Here is a 23,684-nt window from a genome sequence, read left to right as displayed (position 1 = left end):
TTAGAATAAGTGATAAGTTACATCAGGTACTACTTTAAGAAACAATCTTGGCAATTACTTCATTAGATTCACATGAATTACAGAAAACCAAATCTAGCTTGAGTAGCGTTTGAGCTAAGATCCTGTGGGTTATAGGATCACTATAGTATTGCTACACAGCCTCTGATAGAACGTGATGATGAAAATTCTCATAAATTACAAGAGGGAAAAAATTGAAACACAATTTTTATTTTCAGTATAAAAACAGTTTATGATTACTGCGATGTAGGATTTTACCTTTGAAAATAAATTATATGGTGTTGATTCTAACACAGTACTTAATGCTCGAGTAGTGCGAGTTTCTTCCAAAGAATATATTTATACCGCCTTATGACCTGACACAATACTTTTGTTGCAATAAGATTATCTTGCTGCAGTTGCACTTTGTATAATTATGAAATGAGAAATATTTTTGTCTGAAAATGAATATGAGAGTGATAATTATACACAGAGTTTTATCACAAACATGTGTAGGGTAAGTTTTCTTGCAGCCGTGTCCTATACAATGTTTTTGGCTCTCCATATTATGTTAAAAGATCAGACTTCAGAACACTGGCACACTCTCACTATGACAGGCCTCCTACATAAAGAAATTAAAGAAACAGTTACTGAGATCTTGACAAGACACAGAACACGTTTGTTTACCCGTAGTTCGCACAACGCAGTTCTTAAGCTCTATAACACACAGCACACGGAAATATCCCTAAGATTCATTACCGACTGTCGCTTCAGAACACAAATTTTTCACGCACAGCTTGTAACGAGTCTATATGACTGATGTCCTCTCAATCCTTATGCTCTAGAACGTTCACAGTACTAGGAAAGACATAATATTGTCACATGCTTTTCGTGATTCCAATGTTCTCTAAGGACACCGCAGATAGTTAGTTAGTTAGTTACATGTTGCATATTGCCCGCAACAGGAACGTTGTCATGTACTGAAAGTCATGGCGATTATTAATCGAACTCTGATCAAACGTCAACTAGGTTCTGACAGGCCAAATTCATCTCTTGCGGCGACACCAGTGCAGCACGCCTTCGATGAGCCAGGACAGCATCGCTATAGCCAGCAGGAGCGACAGCAGGTGCATACACAACGGGTAGTCCTCCGTCTCGTCACGGACGTAGCCTGAAAGAAAGAGAGATGTCATAAAAAGTAATAACAGATAACATAAAATGTTTATGAACCCGAAACGCAGTCAACAATATAACATAAGAATCAGCTTAATTTTTCAAGGAACTCAAGAGAACACAAGGAGCGGCCCATGAGTAATCTCTTCAGTTTCGATTTAAAAGCGCGTGGTTTACTGCTAAGATTTTTGAATTCTTGTGTTTAGCTTGTTTAAAATGCACGTAGCAGTATACTGCGCACCTTTCTGCACAACAGTCAAGGAATCCAAATGTAGGTTGGACTTCGGCCTAGTATTATCTGAGTGAAAGCCGCTAATTCTTGGGAATAAGCTGATGTTGTTAACAAGAAACGACAGTAAGGAATATATATATATATATATATATATATATATATATATATATATATATATATATATATATATATATATATATATATATATATATATATATTGAGAGGGCAATTTCAAAATACACATACTAGTGAACAGGGGTCGACAAGAGGTTCGAGAACTTACACCACGTATTGCCCGAACGGCCCGCTTCAGAGCCAAAACTATCCTTATAGAATGGAAGAGTTACCCCAGAATGTAATACCATACGCCAGATGCCAATGAAAATAAGCAAAGTAGGCGATTTTTCGTGTGAACGATCACTTATTTCAGATACTGTTCGAATAGTAAAATTGACGACAGTAAGTCCTTGAACGACATCCTGAACGTGGGCTTTCCACGACAGTTTACTATCTATCTGAACACATAGAAATTTGAACTGTTCAGTTTCACTAATATGGCTATTCTGTGAAAACTAAAATGTAGGGTTTTGTTGAATTGTGTGTTAGAAACGATAAAAACTGAGTCCTACTGTGATTTAGTGTTAGTTTATTTTCTACAAACCATGAACTGTGTCACGAAATGCACTATCTGAAACAGAGCCAATGATGCACACACAACATCCTATACCACCAGGCTAGTTTCGTCAGCAAACAGAAATATTTTAGAATTCCCCGTAATACTAGAAGGCATATCGTATATATAGATAAGCAACAAGAGTGGCCCCAACACTGGTCCCTGGGGCACCCCCTCTTCCCTCCCCACATTTGATCATACCCCACTCAGACCCCACATCGTGGCCATTCTCAACTCTGTGAATAATGACCTTTTGCTGTCTTATGTTAAAGTAAGAGGTGAACCAATTGTGAGGTACTCCCCGTATTCCGTAATGGTCCAACTTCTGGAGCAGTACTTTGTGATCAACGCAATCAAACGCCTTAGTTATATCAAAAAATTTGCCCAGAATCCGAAATGTTTTGTTGAATCCATCCAGTACCTCACAGAAAAAAGAAAATATAGCATTTTCAGTTGAAGTTTAGTGATGTTTGTAGATATTAAAGCAGGGGTGTCCAATAGGTGGCCCGCGGGCCGGATGCCACCCAAAGCAAGTATCAATGCGGCCTAACACGTGAGCATTTATCACAGGATCGTTAAACAAGAAAAACCATAAAAATCCGTTTACGTAAATTTATAATAAACTGAATATTTTCAATCTGAGACTCCAGTCACACGATGCAATTCTCTCATTGGTCCATTCCGCCGTCTTTTTCCTTTTTAGGGTTCCGTGACCCAATTCTAACAAAGTAGCTTTACAGCATAGCTTTGCTGTCTATCTGTCTCTCCGTCGGTCCGACTCTTAATAACTATTTTATCAGGAACAAATAGGCGCATCAAGTCAAAATTTATATCACATATTAAGCTCTACGGTCCCTTGGGGATGTAAACATATTAAGCCTCTAGGTCAATTCAGTCAAAAGATACGGCCATTTATGTCACATATTTTTATACTCGAAAATTCGCTCGTCATATATAGCGTACTTCCCGTTGGCCTAAAATGATCAAATTTATCAAGTAACAAGCATTCAAAGTAAAAGCAAAGGGAAAAATCAGAAATTGTTAATTTGTAATTGTATCACACGAAAAAATATTTGTGTTGTTATTTGTTATCCGAATACAAACTTGAAATTAAAAGTTCTAGAATGTTTTGGAATCCCTGCCAGTGTCAATGACGGTTACACGTAAAAGTCGTCATTATCCTCGAATTCCGGAATGGATAAACTGTCTATACAGCCGCAGAGAACCAGTCCTACTGGGAACTGATCAATTTTCAATACAAAATTAATGGCGTCGAATAAGCTTAATGTGAAACGGTCTATTGGGGCACCGAACTGAAAGACAAGCTGGCAAAGGACTGCTACGCACTGCCATGAGTACATTAAGTTCCGAATTTTGTTGTGAATTTGAAGGTATCGATAAGGAACCACTGGGATAACCACTGGAGACCCTCTGCCATCTCTTGGGGGATGGTAATATAACGAGCTTTATCTATACGTCCTAGCTACATGGTGATATTCCAAACAAAACATCTCACGCTGGCTTTACAGGACGGTAATACGTCTGAAATTTAGCCACGGACGCTACGAAAAACATCTTCACCGACTCGGAGGAAACTGATTACACCTTCTGTGAATGTGGAGAGGAAGAAAATCTTAGCCACGTGACTAACCGGTACAAATAACGAAGGGATGCTGAAAGGTGGCTACACTGAGCCACAGCGCCAGAGATCGCGCTAGAGAGTATTGTTCCGCCGCCTCCACTGGCAGTGGTTGTTGAGAACTCGTAGTAGTCAGTGCTTGTTAAGAACTCGTAGCAGAGAGTGTTTGTTGAGATGTGCTGGTAGGGAGTGCTTGCTGAGATGTGATACTGAAAAGTTCTTGTTGAGATGTGGTAATAGCGAGTCGGTGTGGAGATATATTGTAATGATTAGAGTGATTTTGGTCAATGTATGAAGGTAACGAAACTTGATTTATTTTTCATTATTTAATGTCGTAAATAATGCTTCATTACAGGTTCAGTCAACAAAGCATCTGGCTTGTGTTCTGGGATTAGAGTGTAATTCTGGTTCTCTTGAGTAATTATGGTATTTCTATTTCCTTTAATTAATTCAGTATAAACGATATTTAAAATTTCTTGTGTTGTTGAAGAAGAACCGTGCCAGATGCGTACGTTGAGTCATACTTCCACACACAGAACAGTTATACTTGTGCTTTGGTTTCGTAGGTTTTATAGTTGCTGGGGACTTAATTAATTAATTGTGTTAATGAAAATTTCCATTTCAGTCTTTGTTGTTGTTTCATGCAGTCAGATTGCGTAATAATACTAGTCAGGGCCAACCGTTTACGAGACTTCGTAATCGGACAGACAGCTGCTAAATCAAAAAAATTAAAATTATTTGCATTTTCATTTAATTAAGCCCCCATGCACGTGGCGACCGCTGCTTCGGATCGTCCCTTGGAATTCTTCTAATTGTAGAAATAGTAGACAGTAGGATTGTTGTAGTAATTTGTAGTTTAGTAATTGTAGTCTATATTGCATGTGTAGATTTGGTAATTGTCATTCTTCTAATGGTATTTTTTTTGCAAAATTTCATTTCTGTTGTCTTGTCTACGGGTTTGACAATTAGTGCAATTATTTCAATTGTTCGATTAATCGTGTTTGAGGGAGACATTTCGTGTGAATGGTATTGTTGGTGATAAAGTGTCATTGTGTGTAATTTTCATATACTGACGAGTTTTGTATGCTCTGTAAATGATTACGCGATCGATGAAAAAGGCAAAAATGATGGATAGTCAGAATGACGAAATTGTTAACATGGCGAACTCGCCAACAGAGGAAAACAGTATGATGGATAATGAAGTGGAAAACAATGTAATAAGTCGGGAAAATAGTCCGGAACCATTTCAAAATTTTTCTCAATTAGAAAATTCACAGAATACGAGATTAACGATAGAAGATTCTGAAATAGTATCGAACACAAATAGCTTTACAGCCATGACGAAGGAAACTGGTTTTGCGGGAAATGTTAGGGGCGAAAAGAATTTTGAAACAGTTAACATGGAGCAGTTGATGAGTGCAATATTAAATTTGGGATCTCGGTTAGACTCACAAATGGAAACACGGATGGGAACAATGAAAACTCGGTTAGGATCTGAATTTAAAACAGAGATAGGAACAATTAAAACAGAGATAGGAACAATTACAACTGAAATGGGAATAATGGAAACACGGTTAGACTCACTGTGATCACAGTTGGGATCACAAATAGGAACAATTAAAACAGAGATGGAAACAATGGAAACACGGTTAGACTCACGAATAGGGACATGTTTCAAAAATATGAAAGATGAGTTAAAGAAAGAAATCAGAGAAGAAGTACAACCGATTTTGAATTCTCACAATAATAGATTAATTGCAGTAGAGATTAGACAAGAGGAACAGGACAGGGAACAGGAAGAAAAAGATCGCGTGATAGTACAAAATTTTTCAGAGTTAAATTTACAACGTGCATGGGGGCTTAATTTAATGAAAATGCAAATAATTTTAATTTTTTTTGATTTAGCAGCTATCTGTCCGATTACGAAGTCTCGTAAACGGTTGGCCCTGACTAGTATTATTACGCAATCTGACTGCATGAAACAACAACTAAGACTGAAATGGAAATTTTCATTAACACAATTAATTAATTAAGTCCCCAGCAACTATAAAACCTACGAAACCAAAGCACAAGTATAACTGTCCTGTGTGTGGAAGTATGACTCAACGTACGCATCTGGCACGGTTCTTCTTCAACAACACAAGAAATTTTAAATATCGTTTATACTGAATTAATTAAAGGAAATAGAAATACCATAATTACTCAAGAGAACCAGAATTACACTCTAATCCCAGAACACAAGCCAGATGCTTTGTTGACTGAACCTGTAATGAAGCATTATTTACGACATTAAATAATGAAAAATAAATCAAGTTTCGTTACCTTCATATATTGACCAAAATCACTCTAATCATTACAATATATCTCCACACCGACTCGCTATTACCACATCACAACAAGAACTTTTCAGTATCACATCTCAGCAAGCACTCCCTACTAGCACATCTCAACAAACACTCTCTGCTACGAGTTCTTAACAAGCACTGACTACTACGAGTTCTCAACAACCACTGCCAGTGGAGGCGGCGGAACAATACTCTCTAGCGCGATCTCTGGCGCTGTGGCTCAGTGTAGCCACCTTTCAATGCGTTTGATGCCCTACCCCTGCTGATGAGGAACATGGGACGTGGTGGACCATTTAGCGTGAAAACACTCCTGGCAATAACAGACACCAAAATTTTCAGGTGCAAGTCGAACATTGTGCCTAGATCTTCCATAGAAGGGAGGTAGGACCTTAAAGGAACTTTAGTGTCTTAACTAATTTCTCACATTTATGTTATTGTGCCTTTTTTTAATAATTTGTATGTTTTGTCTTGTTTCTATAAGATGTCATAACCAAGGCACTGTTGCACAATTACTCCCAGAAAACTCGCCATGCAAAACTGTGAAAGGAATGATGCACATGACTTGAATCGGGCCGGTTGGAGTGGCCGAGCGGTTCTAGGCGCTACAGTCTGCAACCGCGCTACTGCTACGGTCGCAGGTTCGAATCCTGCCTCGGGCATGGATGTGTGTGACGCCCTTAGGTTAGTTAGGTTTAAGTAGTTCTAAGTTCTAGGGGACTGATGACCTCAGAAGTTAAGTCCAATAGTGCTTAGAGCCATTTGAACTTGAGTCGGCGATACCATAATTTCATGAGTAAACAAGAACATTTTTGACGCATCGCACATGGCTGTAAAAATCAAAGTCAACTGAAAATAAATAATTAAAAAATATAGTATGAGGTGACATTTACAGTTGCATTCTGATAAACTAGTCATCAGTTCAGCTAAACTTTTCGATCTATGCTAGAATATGTACATTTATAATGCTATTGTTGTTCTTACTAAAGCCTTATATGGCTTTTACCTCGATTTCACCTCTTTCCAGCAACGTAGTTACAGGAAGGAAATCATGTGATGCGTAATGATGCCGGAATGAAACTGAGATACATAACTCTTAAAATAGCGAAATCAGCGCATCCTTTCAGTAGCGGAGATTTAGTGAAAGAATGCTTTGTAACTGCCGCAAGATTTTTATATCCACTGCAAATTGTTCGTTTCGAAACAAATCACCTTTCAAGTGGAACTGTTTGCAGACGTGTTGAAGAAATGTTGATGAAATGCGGCCTGAAATCATACTGATTTATTTATTCGATGGGTATATAACCAGTATCCTTGTACAATGTGAAGGTGATGTAAGAACCACGCAGTGTAGATGTGTCTCTACGCAGCTGCTTGCAATGGTGCTTCTGAAGATCCTTGAACGCTGGCACTTGCCATTCGAGTCATTTACTGGTAGTGAAAGGTGTATTTCTGTGTTATCTCTATATACACATCAGATAGACTCTTTTCAATTTTTGTTTCGCATGTTCCAGACAGAAGCTCTAAGTTTTAGAACAAAATGTTTGGCTGTGATATCTAAATGGAGAATTAAACTATCACATGTGACCTCCTTAGGTAAAACATTACTATTTTGTTTCTACTAGTCCTGCAATGTACCTTCATCCAGATGTAGCGGACCATATGTTGATGGTTGTGGAATATGAGTAGCAGATCCTTTATTTCAGGGACGCGCAAGAACTCTGTTCGAGTACGGTGCAAATGCACATGTATCCATCTCTTTCGGCCAATGCACACTTCCCCCTCTATCACACCACGCTGTGTGAGTGTTAAGGGGGCACGGAGGTGGGAGCTGTGAAAGCAGTACGTGCTGCATGCAGCTTCGTTTCATACTTCTCAACAACATAGAACACAAGCAAAACAATTTTTTAGCATCATTTATTTATTTTTTTATGTGCTGAAGACATAATAAAATTTATATCAGCCACAAAATGTTGGCATATGGTCAGACACAGATAGTTCGCAGATTTTCGTTAGTCAGATTTAAACGAAATACTGACTTTTTTAATTTCGTAAACGATCTAAAGCCTTTCGCACACCTATGTTGATGGATAAATTGCAGCCTCATTATGGAGGCGTAGATACTCTTCCCGAGTAAAAGAAGATAGAACTCCTGAACAGTTTTCACTTAAAAGAATTTGTCTTTAAACAGGAATTAGACTCCAGATAGACCATTTGTATCTGCAGGTGAGCTGGGGCGCTTTTAACTGAAATGGCAAACGGTCTCTAAAACAGCTCAAAAACAGATGTACGACTCGCAATGTTCTAAGACGTTTAGAAAACTGTTACTGTAATTGAAACTTCCTGGCAGATTAAAACTGTGTGCCCGACCGAGACTCGAACTCGGGACCTTTGCATTTCGCGGGCAAGTGCTCTACCAACTGAGCTACCGAAGCACGACTCACGCCCGGTACTCACAGCTTTACTTCTGCCAGTACCTCGTCTCCTACCTTCCAAACTTTACAGAAGCTCTCCTGCAGGAGAGCTTCTGTAAAGTTTGGAAGGTAGGAGACGAGGTACTGGCAGAAGTAAAGCTGTGAGTACCGGGCGTGAGTCGTGCTTCGGTAGCTCAGCTGGTAGAGCACTTGCCCGCGAAAGGCAAAGGTCCCGAGTTCGAGTCTCGGTCGGGCACACAGTTTTAATCTGCCAAGAAGTTTCATATCAGCGCACACTCCGCTGCAGAGTGAAAATCTCATTCTGGAAACATCCCCCAGGCTGTGGCTAAGCCATGTCTCTGCAATATCCTTTCTTTCAGGAGTGCTAGTTCTGCTAGGTTCGCAGGAGAGCTTCTGTAAAGTTTGGAAGGTAGGAGACGAGGTACTGGCAGAAGTAAAGCTGTGAGTACCGGGCGTGAGTCGTGCTTCGGTAGCTCAGTTGGTAGAGCACTTGCCCGCGAAAGGCAAAGGTCCCGAGTTCGAGTCTCGGTCGGGCACACAGTTTTAATCTGCCAGGAAGTTTCATATCAGCGCACACTCCGCTGCAGAGTGAAAATCTCATTCTGTTACTGTAATTATTCCGACGCCACGAAAAATTGTTCAAAATTCGCCTTCTCTTTAATGCCATTGAGCTTTGGAAAATGGAAGTGTTCTTCGTCAGGAGTTGCTGAGTGCTTCACTAGAAGACAAAGAGTTGAATATGATTCACTCTGTAGTCGGAAGACACAACGTACTCCCACAGTATAAGGAGCGTTCAAAAAGAAACCAGCCGGAGTCTGGAATGGGCAAATCGGTGACAGGAGGATAATATCGTGGCGTATGTAACGAGGTAATTGTGGTGTCACCGCCAGACACCACACGTGCTAGGTGGTAGCCTTTAAATCGGCCGCGGTCCGTTAGTATACGTCGGACCCGCGTGTCGCCACTGTCAGTGATAGCAGACCGAGCGCCACCACACGGCAGGTCTAGAGAGACGTACTGGCACTCGCCCCAGTTGTACAGCCGACTTTGCCTGAGATGGATTACTGACAAATACGCTCTCATTTGCCGAGACGATAGTTAGCATAGCCTTCAGCTACATTTGCTACGACCTAGCAAGGCGCCGTATTCAATTGATATTGAGATTCTATTGATGTATCAACAAGAGCGATGTTCTACAAATGTGGATTAAAGTTAAGTATTCCAGAAGCTACGTACTTTTCTTTATAGCATTCATTACGTATCCTGTTTCAGACCTCACGCCAGCCTGCGTGAGTTTAAGCGCGTGCCTTTCGGCTTCCTCTCATTGTGTCTAGGCTGTCTTGTCTAGACACAATAGTAATAAATAAATGTCGTATGACTAGGGCCTCCCGTCGAGTAGACCGTTCGCCGAGTGCAAGTCTTTCGATTTGACGCCACTTCGGCGAGTTGCGCGTCGATGGGGATGAAATGATTAGGACAACACAACACCCAGTCCCTGAGCGGAGAAAATCTGTGACCCATCCGGGAATCGGACCCCGGCCATTAGGATTGGCATTATGTCGCGCTGACTACTCAGCTACCGGGGGCGGACTGTAACGAGGTGTGGTTCCGACCAGACCGTGGAAGTTCACAGCCCGTGCACGTCACGTGACTATACAGAGCTAGCAGCAGCATGCATCAATCTTCCAACGTTGCCAGTCGCATTGCAAACAGTGACGTGGAGGCGTCAACAAAAGAGCAAAGAGGTATTGCTCGTTTTCTGCCAGCGGAAGGAGTAGGAGGAACGGACATTCATAAACGAATGTCACAAGTGTACGACGAACACTGCATGTCCCTTGCAAGGGTCAAGGCGTGGCACAAGCGCTTCAGGGAATGACGGATGTCGTTAGTCGATGATGCACGGTCTGGAGCGCCAAACTGCGTTACCGATGACATCGTCCTGCTGGTGGATGCACTCATTACCCAGGACCGCCGTTTGACAGTGAAAGCCAGAGCCTCCGTGGTCGAATTGAGCGTCGGAAGTGTTCACGCCATCATGAAGGAATGACTGCACATGCGCAAAGTGTGTGCCCAATGGGTGCCCCACAGTCTTCAAGCATACCAGGAGGCATGTCGAACGGCTAACTGTCTTGCTCATCTGCAGTGCTATGCTCGCGAAGGGAATGCGTTCCTGGCACAAGTGGTCGCTGGAGATGGGTCATGATGCCATGTATTAGAACCAGAGTCAAACCGACAAAGTCTGCAGTGGAAGCATCCTGGACCACCACCACCAAAAAAAGACAAGGCCATCCACACAAGTGCAGGGAAGGTTATGCTGACGTTATTCTTTGACCAAGATTGCCCCCTTTTGATTCACTTCCTGCAGCACGGGACAACAGTGAATGCCCAGCGTTACTCGCAAACTTTGACCACCCTTCGCCAAGCGATCAAATCGAAGCGACCGGACAATCTCACCCATGGGGTCATTCTGCTCCACGACAATGGAAAGCCTCATACGGCCAACACAGTCGCGGCACTCCCGAAGAAATTCAAATGGGAGATTCTCGGCCACGCTCCATACATTCCGGACCTCTCTCCCTGTGATTACGCCATTTTTGGTCCCCTTAAAAAGGCTCTGAGGGGCAATTCATCTCGGAAGACGATGTCCAGCTGTACGTGCGGAACTGGTTATCATCACAGCCCCAGGAATTTTATGATACAGTCATTCGCCGCCTTGCATCACAGTAGGACAAGTGTCTCAACAGCCAGGGTCAATTCTTCTAACATACAGGTACTGGTTTGTGTAACTGTGCCCCCGGCTGACTTCTTTTTGAACGCCCCTTACATAAGACTGAGTACTGGGAGATTTCTGGCATCCAGTGTGTGGCCTTACCTATGATGGGCCCCACGGCGAGCAGCATGAAGCCGGTGCAGACCATATTGAGGCCCACGGCTGCCGGCAGCTTCTCCTCGGGACACACGTCGGCTACGCACAGGTTGTTGTTGACGACGGCGGCGCCGCGCGAGAAGCCGCAGAGCGCGTTCCACACGCACAGTGGCACCATCCCGGTGCTCATCGCGATTGCTGAGAACAAGGCATGACTTATTACATGGCGCAGTCAACAACTGCTGTGCTACTTACAATCATGTGTTCCTTTTATAAGTAAGACGTTAAGGTGTATATGAGCGACGTTCAATAAGTATTGCAACATTTTTTTCGGTCAATTTCGGTTGAACAAATGCTGGACTTGTTGTGAACATAGTGAAATATTCCCAATCCAGTGATTATAAAACAAGCAAACACAGACCAAAAGGGTTTGAAGACAGAACGATACCGACCGGCCGCCATGTCATCCTGAGCCCTAAGGCATCACCGGATGCGGATACGGAAGACAATGTGGTCAGCACACCACTCTCCGACCGTTGTCAATTTTCGTGACAGGTGTCGCTACTTCTCAATGAAGTAGCGTCTCAACTGGCCTCACAATGACTGAGTGCGCCCCTATAGCTTCAAGTTCCCACAGGTTGCAGCGCTATACGTGACTTCAAAATGGCATCTGTAAAAATGGCATCTGTAAAAATGGCATCTCTGACGGTGGTGCAAAACCAAAGCATTGCAGATTTTCATAGGCACTTGAAGTATGTCTACGAAGACCTGGCAGTGCACAAAAGCAACATGAGACACTGGGTCTCTCGTCGTCGCAGCAAGATCGCGAAAACCTGTCTGTCCCATGTCCCGCGTGCCAGCCGGCTGTACGTAGCTGTCACTCCTGCAGTGTTGAAACGCGCCACAAAAATGTAAACGAGCTTCTCCTTGTCAATTACACCCCAAGACCTCAAACAAGCCTTGCACAGCCAAGAGGAGCTTACTAAACTTAATTGGACCATTTCTCTCATCACCCTACACCAAGGATCTCGGACATGTCGACTTTTATCCACTTGGCCCAAGGAAGGCTGTATTCCGCGGGAAGCAGTATGTGGGTTATGTGGAGCGGATTGATGCAACAAGGTACTGGCTGTGACGTCGACCGGTAGACTGGTAGCATGCGGGCATACGGGCCCTCCCAGTAAGGTGGCGTAAGGCCGTTGCATTGAACGGACATTACGTTGCAAAGTAGAGGTTATAGCCAAAAGAGTGGGGAATAGAAGTACTGAATAAAACTCACCCGCTTTCAGAAAAAAATATGTTGCATTTCTTATTGAGCACCCGTCGTACCATAATAACGACACTGTTGTAAGTTGTCATTTTTATTTTGTTCAGTAGAGCGCATGAGCTCTAAGAGCAAACGAGGACTACAGAGCGAGGTGACTCACTGGTTAACATAATGAACTCACATTCGGGAGGACGACGGTTCAAACCCGCATCCGGCCATTCTGATTTTGGTTTTCTGTCGTTTCTCTAAATCCCTCGAGGCAAATCCGGAATTGGTTACTTTGAAAGGGCACGCCCGATTTCCTTCTCCATCCTTCAAACCATCCGAGATTGTGCTTCGTCTCTAATGACCTCGATGTCGACGGGACGTCAAACCTGCTATTCCTTCCTTCTTTAAACGATAACGTGCTGGAGAAAACATCTTAAACACATCTCAATTTGGCTTACAATTCCAATATCTGTAATTTAACAGACATTAGAGTTCAGCATCGGATAGGGGCCCGGCACATGATTTCACGGGAGAAGACGCAAGAGAAATCTACTTGTACTCCATGACACATAAGAAAAGAATTTTTCTCTGAGAAACATTGTGCAACAGGTCTTGAACGTAGAAACAGCTCGCACTCCTAAGGAACTAAGTTCGCCACACAGAATATTAGTCACGCCCATAAATAAGCTTAACGGTCCCTCTGGAGCGCTGTAATTTCTGCACTACGTAAACCTCCAACACTCGCGTAGGTTGTATTGCCGCAGGGCAGTAAAATCGGTCGCCGTGGGGACGCGACACAATTCCAGAAAGGAGCATCGTATGCTATGTGCACATTACCGCACGGTGAATGAAGTTGCCTGGTTTGTTTCCTTCTCAGTTCCGTTCAAAGTGTCTGCAAGGAATTTCTTACCACTTGGTAGCATATAACAAAATTAACTACAGTGGTCGTGAGGATATGCTAGCCGATACTGATCACAGACGAGTATCATGTCTGGTAAATGACAATTTGTTCCAGCGTCGACAGAAATTCCTGCTGCCATTGGATGCACCTCCAAATCAAATAGTTCCAGAGCGAACGTCGCGATAGAACCCACAAGCAACAGACATTTTGAGTCTCCTATCTCGAAAATTCCGCTGCTCGTGATCTCGCGGTAGTGTTCTCGCTTCCGGAGCACGATCAGGGGCCAGGGATTTTCACCTGCTTCGAGATGACTGGGTGTTGTTGTGTCGCCTTCATCATCATCATTCATCCCCATTACGGTCAGAGGAAGGCAACGGCAAACCACCTCCATTAGGACCTTGCCTAGTACGGCGGTGTGGATCTCCCGCATCGTATCGTTACGCTGTGTTAAGAAGCATGGGACTTCATTTCCATATGTCGCAAAACTCCACTGCTCACGGTGACACATAAGGCTGGACGCCTTCGCTGGACCAAGAAACACAGAAACTAGGCAGTGACTCACTTCAGACGTAGCCTGCTGCCCGACAACTCTCCATTTTACCTCTTTTGGAATAACGGAAGGCATCGAGTCCATCGAGTCTCCAGCGCGTTTGTGTATGGAACTGTGATAATTAGTGGACGTGCCCTCTACAGTCATAGCGAAACTTGTCAGATATTGGATTCAGTATTTTCCGTGGTGCCTTAGGTTATACTTAAATTGGTAAGAAGAGGATATATTACATTATATCTACATATAACAACGTACTGCTTCTGAATTGGCTCTCGTATACTGATACTCTTTCATCAATGTTTCGGCAGTCACGTGGAAGTTTTCGTTTGAGATTTGTTTTCTGAGTAACTCATTGTAAATCTTTTCAGTCACATATATATTTTGAATTTGGGATTGTTTCTGCATTTATGTCGTGTGTTGTTGTTGTTGTGGTCTTCAGTCCTGAGACTGGTTTGATGCAGCTCTCCATGCTACCTTATCCTGTGCAAGCTTCTTCATCTCCCAGTACTTACTGCAACCCGCATCCTTCTGATACTGTGTGTAAGGGAGGAGAATATCTAAACATTGCGTTACAAACGAAATGACACAGTTTCAGAGACTTTACTGGTGTCATGTACATACGATTTTATGCATATAGACTGAAACAGCGAGTGGAAATTCGTACCAAGGCCGGGAGTCGAACCCAGTTCTGGTTACTAGGCAGGTGCGTTAGCCACTAAGCCAACTTGGCACAGCAGCACGGATTACCCTGGCACGTCTTCCTACATCTACATCTACATGATTACTCTGCAATTCTCCGTCAATTTAAGTGCTTGGCAGAGGGTTCATCGAACCACAATCATACTATCTCTCTACCATTCCACGCCCGAACAGCGCGCGGGAAAAACGAACACCTAAACCTTTCTATTCGAGCTCTGATTTCTCTTATTTTATTTTGATGATCATTCCTACCTATGTAGGTTGGGCTCAACAAAATATTTTCGCATTCGGAAGAGAAAGTTAGTGACTGAAATTTCGTAAATAGATCTCGCCGCGACGAAAAACGTCTTTGCTTTAATGACTTCTATCCCAACTCGCGTATCATATCTGCCACACTCTCTCCCCTATTCCGTGATAATACAAAATGAGCTGCCCTTTTTTGCACCCTCTCGATGTTCTCCGTCAATCTAACCTGGTAAGGATCCCACACCGCGCAGCAATATTCTAACAGAGGACGAACGAGTGTAGTGTAAGCTGTCTCTTTAGTGGACTTGTTGCATCTTCTAAGTGTCCTGGCAATGAAACGCAACCTTTGGCTCGCCTTCCCCACAATATTATCTATGTGGTCTTTCCAACTGAAGTTGTTCGTAATTTTAACATCCAGGTACTTAGTTGAATTGACAGCCTTGAGAATTGTACTATTCATCGAGTAATCGAATTACAACGGATTTCTTTTGGAACTCATGTGGATCACCTCACACTTTTCGTTATTTAGCACCTGCCACATCATACAGCAATCTTTTCTAAATCGCTTTGCAACTGATACTGGTCTTCGGATGACCTTACTAGACGGTAAATTACAACATCTGCCAAACAACCTAAGAGAACTGCTCAGATTGTCACCGAGGTCATTTACATAGATCAGGAACAGCAGAGGTCCCAGGACGCTTCCCTGGGGAACACCTGATATCACTTAAATTTTACTCGATGATTTGCCGTCTATTACTACGAACTCCTCGATCCAAATTCTCAGTGCCGTTCCAGTCATCTTTAAATTCCCCGTTATACACGAACAGAAATGCCGAGACACTCCATGTTCTGGAATAGCACCTCAACATCGAACATAAATGGGCGATCCGGTCTGAATCCAGGGGTAGGTACTTATACAAATGAAAAGACACAATCTCAGAGACTTTACTTCTCTCATACAGATATGATTTTACGTACGTAGACTGAGGAGGCGAGTGCATCGAGGGTGAGGCGTGCCAGGACAATCCGTGTAGCTGTGCGAACCGCTGTGCCAAGGTGGCTTAGTGGCTAAAGTAATCTGCCTAGTAAGCAGCAGACCCGGGTTTTATTCCCAGCATTGGTGCAAATTTTCACTCGCCGCGTCTATATACGTAAGACGTTGCGTTATGGATTTCTGCAGGGACGCTGCACACCATTATCATTGCCATAGGGCTGCTACGATAGGCAACAGTGTTTATACTGCAGAATCTTGGACTAACACTCAATAACGAATTCAGAATCTCTAGCTGATAATCCAAAACAAAGTCTACAAAAATTATCACAATTATCATTTCTCAATCCATCTTCTATCTTTTTCTTCTTCACGTACGTAAATTAAGTCCCCCAACGCGATTTCTGTCGGTGTGTTCAGACAAATTTCAGGGGCTACTCTACCGACTGTAATATGATTTTGACTAATGGAAGACTGAATCACAAGGAAGATTTCTATATACAATTTCTACAGAATTTCGCGCAATTTGGTCAAAGTATGATGACACTGTGAAAATGGTTCCATTGCCATCTAGCGGTCAATAGCAGAACTCCTTCGAATCAGGAGACAGGAATAATTCCGCCCGACAGCAGCGCCAGGCTGGCGCTAGCTACCGCTACGGGGAGGCTGGTGTGAGCCACCAATGCGATATGCCGTATAGCAAAATCACTTAAACATTTATTTGCTGTCATGATATTGTTTTTGTGCAATTACTGACCGGATGCTCTTTTGGCTAAATCGTCGTGAAAGCATCGCTGAAGGTGTTGTGACTTGGCAAGACAGCCAAGCCACTAGGAGATAGCCGAAAGGCACGCGTTTAAGCTCACGCAGGCTGGCGTGAGGTCTGGAACAGGAAAGTAATTATACTAGCAAAAGAAGGTACGTAGCTTCTGAAATACTTAACTTTAACCCATAATTGGTGACCATCTGTCTGACGGTACATGCATCACAAGATAAATAGCAAATGATAATGGCGCCTTGCTAGGTCGTAGCAAATGACGTAGCTGAAGGCTATGCTAACTATCGTCTCGGCAAATGAGAACGTGATTTGTCAGTGAACCATCGCTAGCAAAGTCGGCTGTACAACTGGGGCGAGTGCTAGGAAGTCTTTCTAGACCTGCCGTGTGGCGGCGCTCGGTCTGCAATCACTGACAGTGGCGACACGCGGGTCCGACGTATACTAACGGACCGCGGCCGATTTAAAGGCTACTATCTAGCAAGTGTGGTGTCTGGCGGTGACACCACAGAAGGCGTACTGCGTCAACAATGAAATGAACTGTCATCTGATGACACAGTTTACAACATAAATGTGTTTGATGAAGCTTTAAATAAATTGAATAAAGACGATGACTCTCCATCAGACAAATATATAACACACTTGGTCTCTCTTTACTGATAAATTCAAATATAAATACATCAGTCAATACGGAATATTCGCGAGAAAGAATGTATGATCGTTCTCAACTTTCACAGACCCCTCAAACTGAGTATCGTCTGAATAGCGAGCAAAATCTTTGACGTGCCTTTTTCAGATCCACCTGGAGACATGCGCAAGATATTTTTATTTAATCTAGGCTACTACTCGCAAGAGTGAGGTATGGTGGGAAAAGTACCCTCGCTGTGGCATCGTCTGCTACTGCAGGCGAGTAGCTCATCCCACACTCGGTCTGCCCTAAAATTTTATGGTGACGAAACTTCCAGCGTTTGGAATGTTTCAGAGCGAAGCGGTACTGGTAAATTGATGCAGGATTTCCCTTTGATTGTTAGGGATGACGTTTCGATCGCCCATAAAACATCCTTGAGGCGTTCGGAAGGGCACTGCGTGTTCTTCCTAGCAAAAATAGCACTATGGGCGGTTCCATCGTTTCGTTCTCTGGAGACGTCGGCGAAATCTTTCCAATAACAGCAAGAGGTACGAGAGCAGACCTTGTCAATGCATCGTCAAGACGATTTAACTAAGACCACACAAATAAAATAAGGACGTAAAACTACTACCATACAATGTAATAAATATTTTTCTAATAACTTGCTCAAAATAGGAAATTGCAAATTTCAAGCAACTAATGGTAACATAAATCTTAATAATGACTTTTTTCTACATCTGTATCAAATGTCTCTAAATTAGGTAAAAACAGTATAACGAGCTATTTATGACATGACAAGAGACTTGACTGGTTTCAGGAAAGTGCTATATTTTCACCTACAAGTCACTAAAGTAAACACCTTAATTCTCTCTAAGATTTGAGTCCCAACGTTGCTGGAACTGACCTATGCGCGCAGATATTTTTCACATGACCAGTTGGATGAATATGTGGCTCTGTCACGAGTGACATCAAGACTTAATACATTCATTTATACAGCAAATCCTGAAGAGGTTATAAACATAGTATACAATGACATATTTTAAATACTCAGAAAATATTCGATGCACCCTCACCTCCTCAAACAGGTAGAACACTTTGTGCTTGTTCAACACCTCCAATAATCTCAAATCTCAGCACCACAATGTAGCTCCTCTCACATCCTCCCAAATCTTTAAAACCCCTTCACCGTCTGCTACGCAAAAAACCAGCACATACCACCATTTTTTCATGTTTTAACCTCCTCGCAGAACATGTGTGAACTCCTGATAGATAGCTAGCTAAGTTACTACACCTGTTCTACTCATCGTGACAGATCCAGTCCAACTTATTCCCGCGTAACAGACATGTAGCATACGTTGTTTTTTATGAGTTCCTTCCACGCATACATACTTCATACATTTTCACACAACATCCTCTCTATTTCTATCCTCATTCTGGATCCTTGGTTACATCATCATCGTTATATCGTATCTAGATAAATAACAAATTAATTGACGAGAAAAAGAACCCTTCTCATCCAGTGCCTTGAGAATGATATCTACGTACCCGCCAAATTATGAATTGATTTCGACCGTTTCGTTTAGCAGCAGCCACGTATATAACACTAACAGTGTATACTCCGGGAAATGCTTACGTTCCACGTCGCACCTGGTATGATTTCACACGAAATCATTTGCTGACTGCAGTTCCCGGTTCGCCAGTTTTTCTTTTTTTTTATGTAATCAAGCTCCGTCTTCCATATGGGCGATCGTATCCAGCATAGTAAGGGGAAGATCGCTGAGTTTGTTATTATATCCGTGAAAAGTTTTTATACTTAGTTTGTGAGTTTGTGACAGGAAAACTCCAATCACCCGCCACAAGTGATCCATATTTACGACATTCAAATACGCAAATTTCACTCTTTGCTCCCGTCTTCACTATGTTTGGGCCCAACGTACCTCTAGGCTTGGTGGTGCACTCATGAACTAATGATACTAAAACAGTATGATATCATGTGTACGTTAAAGATAAAGTAAATATTTTTTCCAAAGCTGTGACCTCAAATTACATTTCCATAATATCAACTCTCATTACATTTGAGGTGCGTGGAAGGCGGACAAGTCACAAGATGGGTTGTGTTTTTGAGAGTGATTGCACTAACTTCTAATCTGCGAGTAGCACATCACTTTTGTCTGATAAGGTTACGTGGTACGTTTCTGTTACAAGGTGTTTCCCTGGGAGTTATGCAGAATTGTGTAATGTGACTTATCTGCTGAAGTAAATTATCGCTAAGCATGTCACCTGTTTACTGTGGCCTTTCTACCAGATACTGCAGCTATTATTACGTGCTTAACCTGTTGATCGAGAGTGGAATTTTGACTGCTTCAAGCGTCCTTTATAGTTTCTGTCTTACTGCCTGCTGCCAGTAATAGAAAGTTCTCCTTTTACCTCTTACTTCTTTATGCATGAGTTTCTTTTGCCGTATATTTCTTAACATTTAAGGGGAGCCGGAGGTGGTAAAATCCAAAAAAATCACGATTTTTTTTGCTACCGAAAATTAATTGGAACATTCCTCTTTAATGTAAACTTTGAATTATTCTTCTACTCGCCCTAGAAGTGGAGTTATTACCATTTTTCCCCCCGCCGGCAGAGGAAATGGGCGGCCGCTGAATGCATCTAACACCCTCTCGTGACTTCCTGGCGAACTGCTTGGAATTTTCTCGGCCTGTTACGCATACAGCGCCTTATGTTACGCATACAGCGAGTGTGCAAGGGTTGGCTACATTGTTTTCTGTGACAAATATTACCCGTATTTCCTTACAGCTTACTCCTATTTTCCTCAGAATTTCGAACATCTTGCTCCATTTAATATTGTCGTACACTTTTGTTCTGGTTACGATGCCACGTTTTAATAACCGTGTATATAAGAAGAGGAAGAACGTAGTGAAAAGAAAATTAACACTAATAGCAAGTTGCAATACTACAATGAATAAGAGCGCGGAACATCGTCTCTTTGCTGTTTACCGTTTCGAATTAGTTTAGTGTTGCGCCTGTTGTTGGTAGTATTATACTTCTTGTGTAAAGCGGGTAATATGCAGTATGTACAAGAATCAGTAGGGAACAATAAAACCAATTTTTCATGACTTAGCACAGCCAGAATTGTTACACAAATGTCTACACGAAAGACGCAGAATCCTAATGAGAGCGTAAACAATTTGATTTGGAAAGTGATTCCTAAAAGGGTGTTTGTAAGCATAAAAACACTGCACTTTGGCATTTATGATCGATAGCAACCTACAACCAAGGGAACAGTGTGAAGTGTGAAGTTCTGAAGGCATTAGGATTTACAGCTGGGGTGAACACTGTACGAGCACTAAGAAATATTGACAGAGAAAGGATAAGAGAAGCAGAAAGAAGAGAAAGGCATATGAAGTATGATGGAACAACAGGCCAGAAAAGAAGACAGAAGAGGAAGCTTTTGGAGGATGAAGAAGAAGACCCTGAGAATCCATCCTATAGTGCAGGAATGTATTGAGAAACTTTGACAGCCATTTCCCGTAAATTAGAATTTTTCGAATATAAGGAACATTTTCTCAAAATCCACTCAAGCTAGAGAGATGAAATTTTTATACAGCACTCCTAGTGGTCAAACTTACATTGTAACACAACCATTTGGCAATATGTTCAGTAGTTTCATTTCAGTTTAATTATAAAGCAATTATTTGTAAAAAAATTTGTGTCATTACTAAAAAAATAATTGGAAGGAAACTAGAAAAGATACTCCAAAATCCCTCTGTCATAACTGCAATACTAAACCACTCTATATGTAAAAAAACTCAATTTTTTCTATTTGGTAGTTTATTCATAAATGTTCCTCAAACTTAGTGATTTTAACATGGGCAGCATAGGCACCTCCGGCTCCCCTTAAGCAGTACAGCCTATTTTCTTCTGTTAAAAGTATCTATGATTTTTGAAAAGAAATTATTCTGATAAGTCGTCAGAAGCTACAAGCACCAAAATAGTTGTCTTCAGGTCAGGGCGCACCTTCTTTCTGTCGGCAGCGTCGACTGCACTCAAATTTCCAAGGCTACTTAGGACAGTTTATCGTAACCATTGTTCGCAAGGCGTGTCCTGGTATCAAAAACTAAACTCTAGTCGAAAAGTCACGGAAAACCGAACGGTACCGACTGGTCGCCGTCTCATCCTCAGCCCAAACCCGTCATGAGATGCGGGCGTGGGGGAGTGTGGGTTTAGCATACCGCTCTCCCGGCAGTTACCAGTTTCCGTGACCAGGAGTCGCTACTTTTGAATCAAGCAGCTCCTCAGTTGAACTCACAGGAACTGAGTGCACCACGTTTGTCAACAGTTCACGGCAGACCAGGATGGTCAGCTGTCCAGAGACTAACCACGCTCGACAATGCTCAACTTCAATGATTTGACGGGAATCAGTGTATCCATCGCGGCAAAGCTTTTGGCCGTTTCTTGATACTACTTACTACAATTCCAGAAACACGACTGACAACAACTACTTCTGTAAGTCATAAATTTAACCCAACACCCAACATCTCCCTTGCCACAAGTATAAATTCACCCAAAAAATATTCGTCACACTCTTATAAGGAGACACTGGTTGCCTTGCATCGCTGTTGTTTATGTAGAAATGGTACCAGATGGACATGCGATCTTCCGTCACTGATGTAAGTCATGGCTATGAAGTGATGTATTTGTACCAGTTGGTTTATGGAAACAACGCGTGCAGATGGAGCGACAAAGAAACAGAATGGCATAAATTAGAAATCGTGTCTGCTCGTAGCCATGAGCTCAATTTGTTGGGTTATCAGTGGCGACTATCCGACGTGTCTACAAGGAATGATGTGCCGCTCGCACAAATCTAACACATCGTAACAATAGCAGTCGTAGAAAGGTCCTAATCGACAGTAATCGGAGACGAGCCTCACGCCTTGCCAGCGACAATGGGTTTCACAGATGTAGTCAATCATAGTCTGATGCGTGTAACGTTAGTGGCAAAATTTCTGGATGTTAAAATGAAAATAACAGTAACAGCCCACTCGGAAAAAGCTTCTTCTAACACCATGGAAGCTATTCCCTCAGCCGGCCGCTGTGGCTGAGCGGTTCTAGGCGCTTCAGTCTGGAACCGCGCGACCGCTACGGTCGCAGGTTCGACTCCTGCCTCGGGCATGGATGTGTGTGATGTCCTTAGGTTAGTTAGGTTTAAGTAGTTCTACTAGGGGACTGATGACAGATGTTAAGTCCCATAGAGCTCAGAGCCATTTGAACCATTTAGCTATTCCCACATGTATTACCACACATTCTGTCATCCTGTCCCTTCTTCTAGTAAGTGTCTTCCACACATAATTTCCTTGTCAATTTTACCAAGAACGTTCTCTTTAGTTGCATTCCACTTAATTTTCGGCATTCTTCCCATTTCTTGAGATATTTCTTATTCTCGTGACGTCCATATTTGATAGTAGGAGGCTTGTGTTGGCGATGAATGCTCTCTTTACCTCGTACAGTCAGCATTGTAAGTTCCCTTCGCTTCACCTGTCACGCATTATTTTGCTTGCAAGGTAGCGGTATTCCTTCATTTCATCTTTGCGCGCCGAAGATTGTGGACGGTCCTTGTTTGCTTAATCTATCCGTGAATGATTTAGAACAGAAAATCATTGAAATTATTATGAAATGGTCTCTGGCAGGGAATTTACAGTGGCTTGCAGCATTAAGTGTATAGATGTTGTTGTAGACTAACTTTGATCTGACAGTGAAAATATACAACATGATTCAGCTGTTCCTACCGATGGGTTTTATACAACCTGCAGCCCCTTCAAAAACCACATGCGAGATTTTCATATGCTTCCATTCACTACGTACAACCTGTTAGTGCTGCAGAAAAAATGAACAGGACATTTTTGTAGGAAATGAGATGTAGTTAAATTTTGTCCTAGGATACGTTTTCACTGAAGGCCACTTTTCGAGTTATTCAAGAAAGACGTGTTTGAATATCGCTTTTGTTCGTTTTTATTTAATAATTCGAAAACTACCGATTTTAGCGAAAACCTACCCCAATATAAAATTTAACTACATAAAATTTCCTACAAAAGTGCTCTGTCCATTTTTTGCATAGGATCAACAGTTTGGGCGTAGCGAGGAAGAGACTACGATAATCTGCATGTGATACTTGCAGATCAGATCGTACCTGAGTCTTCTATGCACCCACAATTTGATAAGAACGCTTTCTTTCACTCTGCTATTCTTAGAGCTACTTCTATTCCACTCTCGAAA

At 42.3% G+C, this 23,684-nt stretch overlaps 1 protein-coding gene across 4 annotated transcripts in view; it reads right to left on the bottom strand.

Moving 5' to 3' along the window:
* Window positions 1-91: 91 nt before the first annotated feature.
* LOC126263167 (monocarboxylate transporter 2-like) overlaps window positions 92-23,684 on the bottom strand; it is a 257,848-nt gene continuing 234,255 nt past the window's right edge. For 3 of the 4 annotated variants that reach the window (XM_049960214.1, XM_049960212.1, XM_049960213.1), the window contains 2 exons: window positions 11,364-11,555; window positions 92-1,168 (listed from right to left, as the gene is read on the bottom strand). In XM_049960214.1, the coding sequence (XP_049816171.1) occupies window positions 1,044-1,168; window positions 11,364-11,555 (317 nt within the window). In that variant the 3' untranslated portion in view covers window positions 92-1,043. The remainder of the gene's footprint in view (window positions 1,169-11,363; window positions 11,556-23,684) is intronic. The other variant, XM_049960210.1, reaches the window with a different exon arrangement.

Source organism: Schistocerca nitens, chromosome 6 (assembly GCF_023898315.1).
Source record: "Schistocerca nitens isolate TAMUIC-IGC-003100 chromosome 6, iqSchNite1.1, whole genome shotgun sequence".
In the NCBI taxonomy this organism is placed as follows: Eukaryota; Metazoa; Arthropoda; class Insecta; order Orthoptera; family Acrididae; genus Schistocerca; species Schistocerca nitens.
This window is presented reverse-complemented; position numbering and strand designations above follow the sequence as displayed.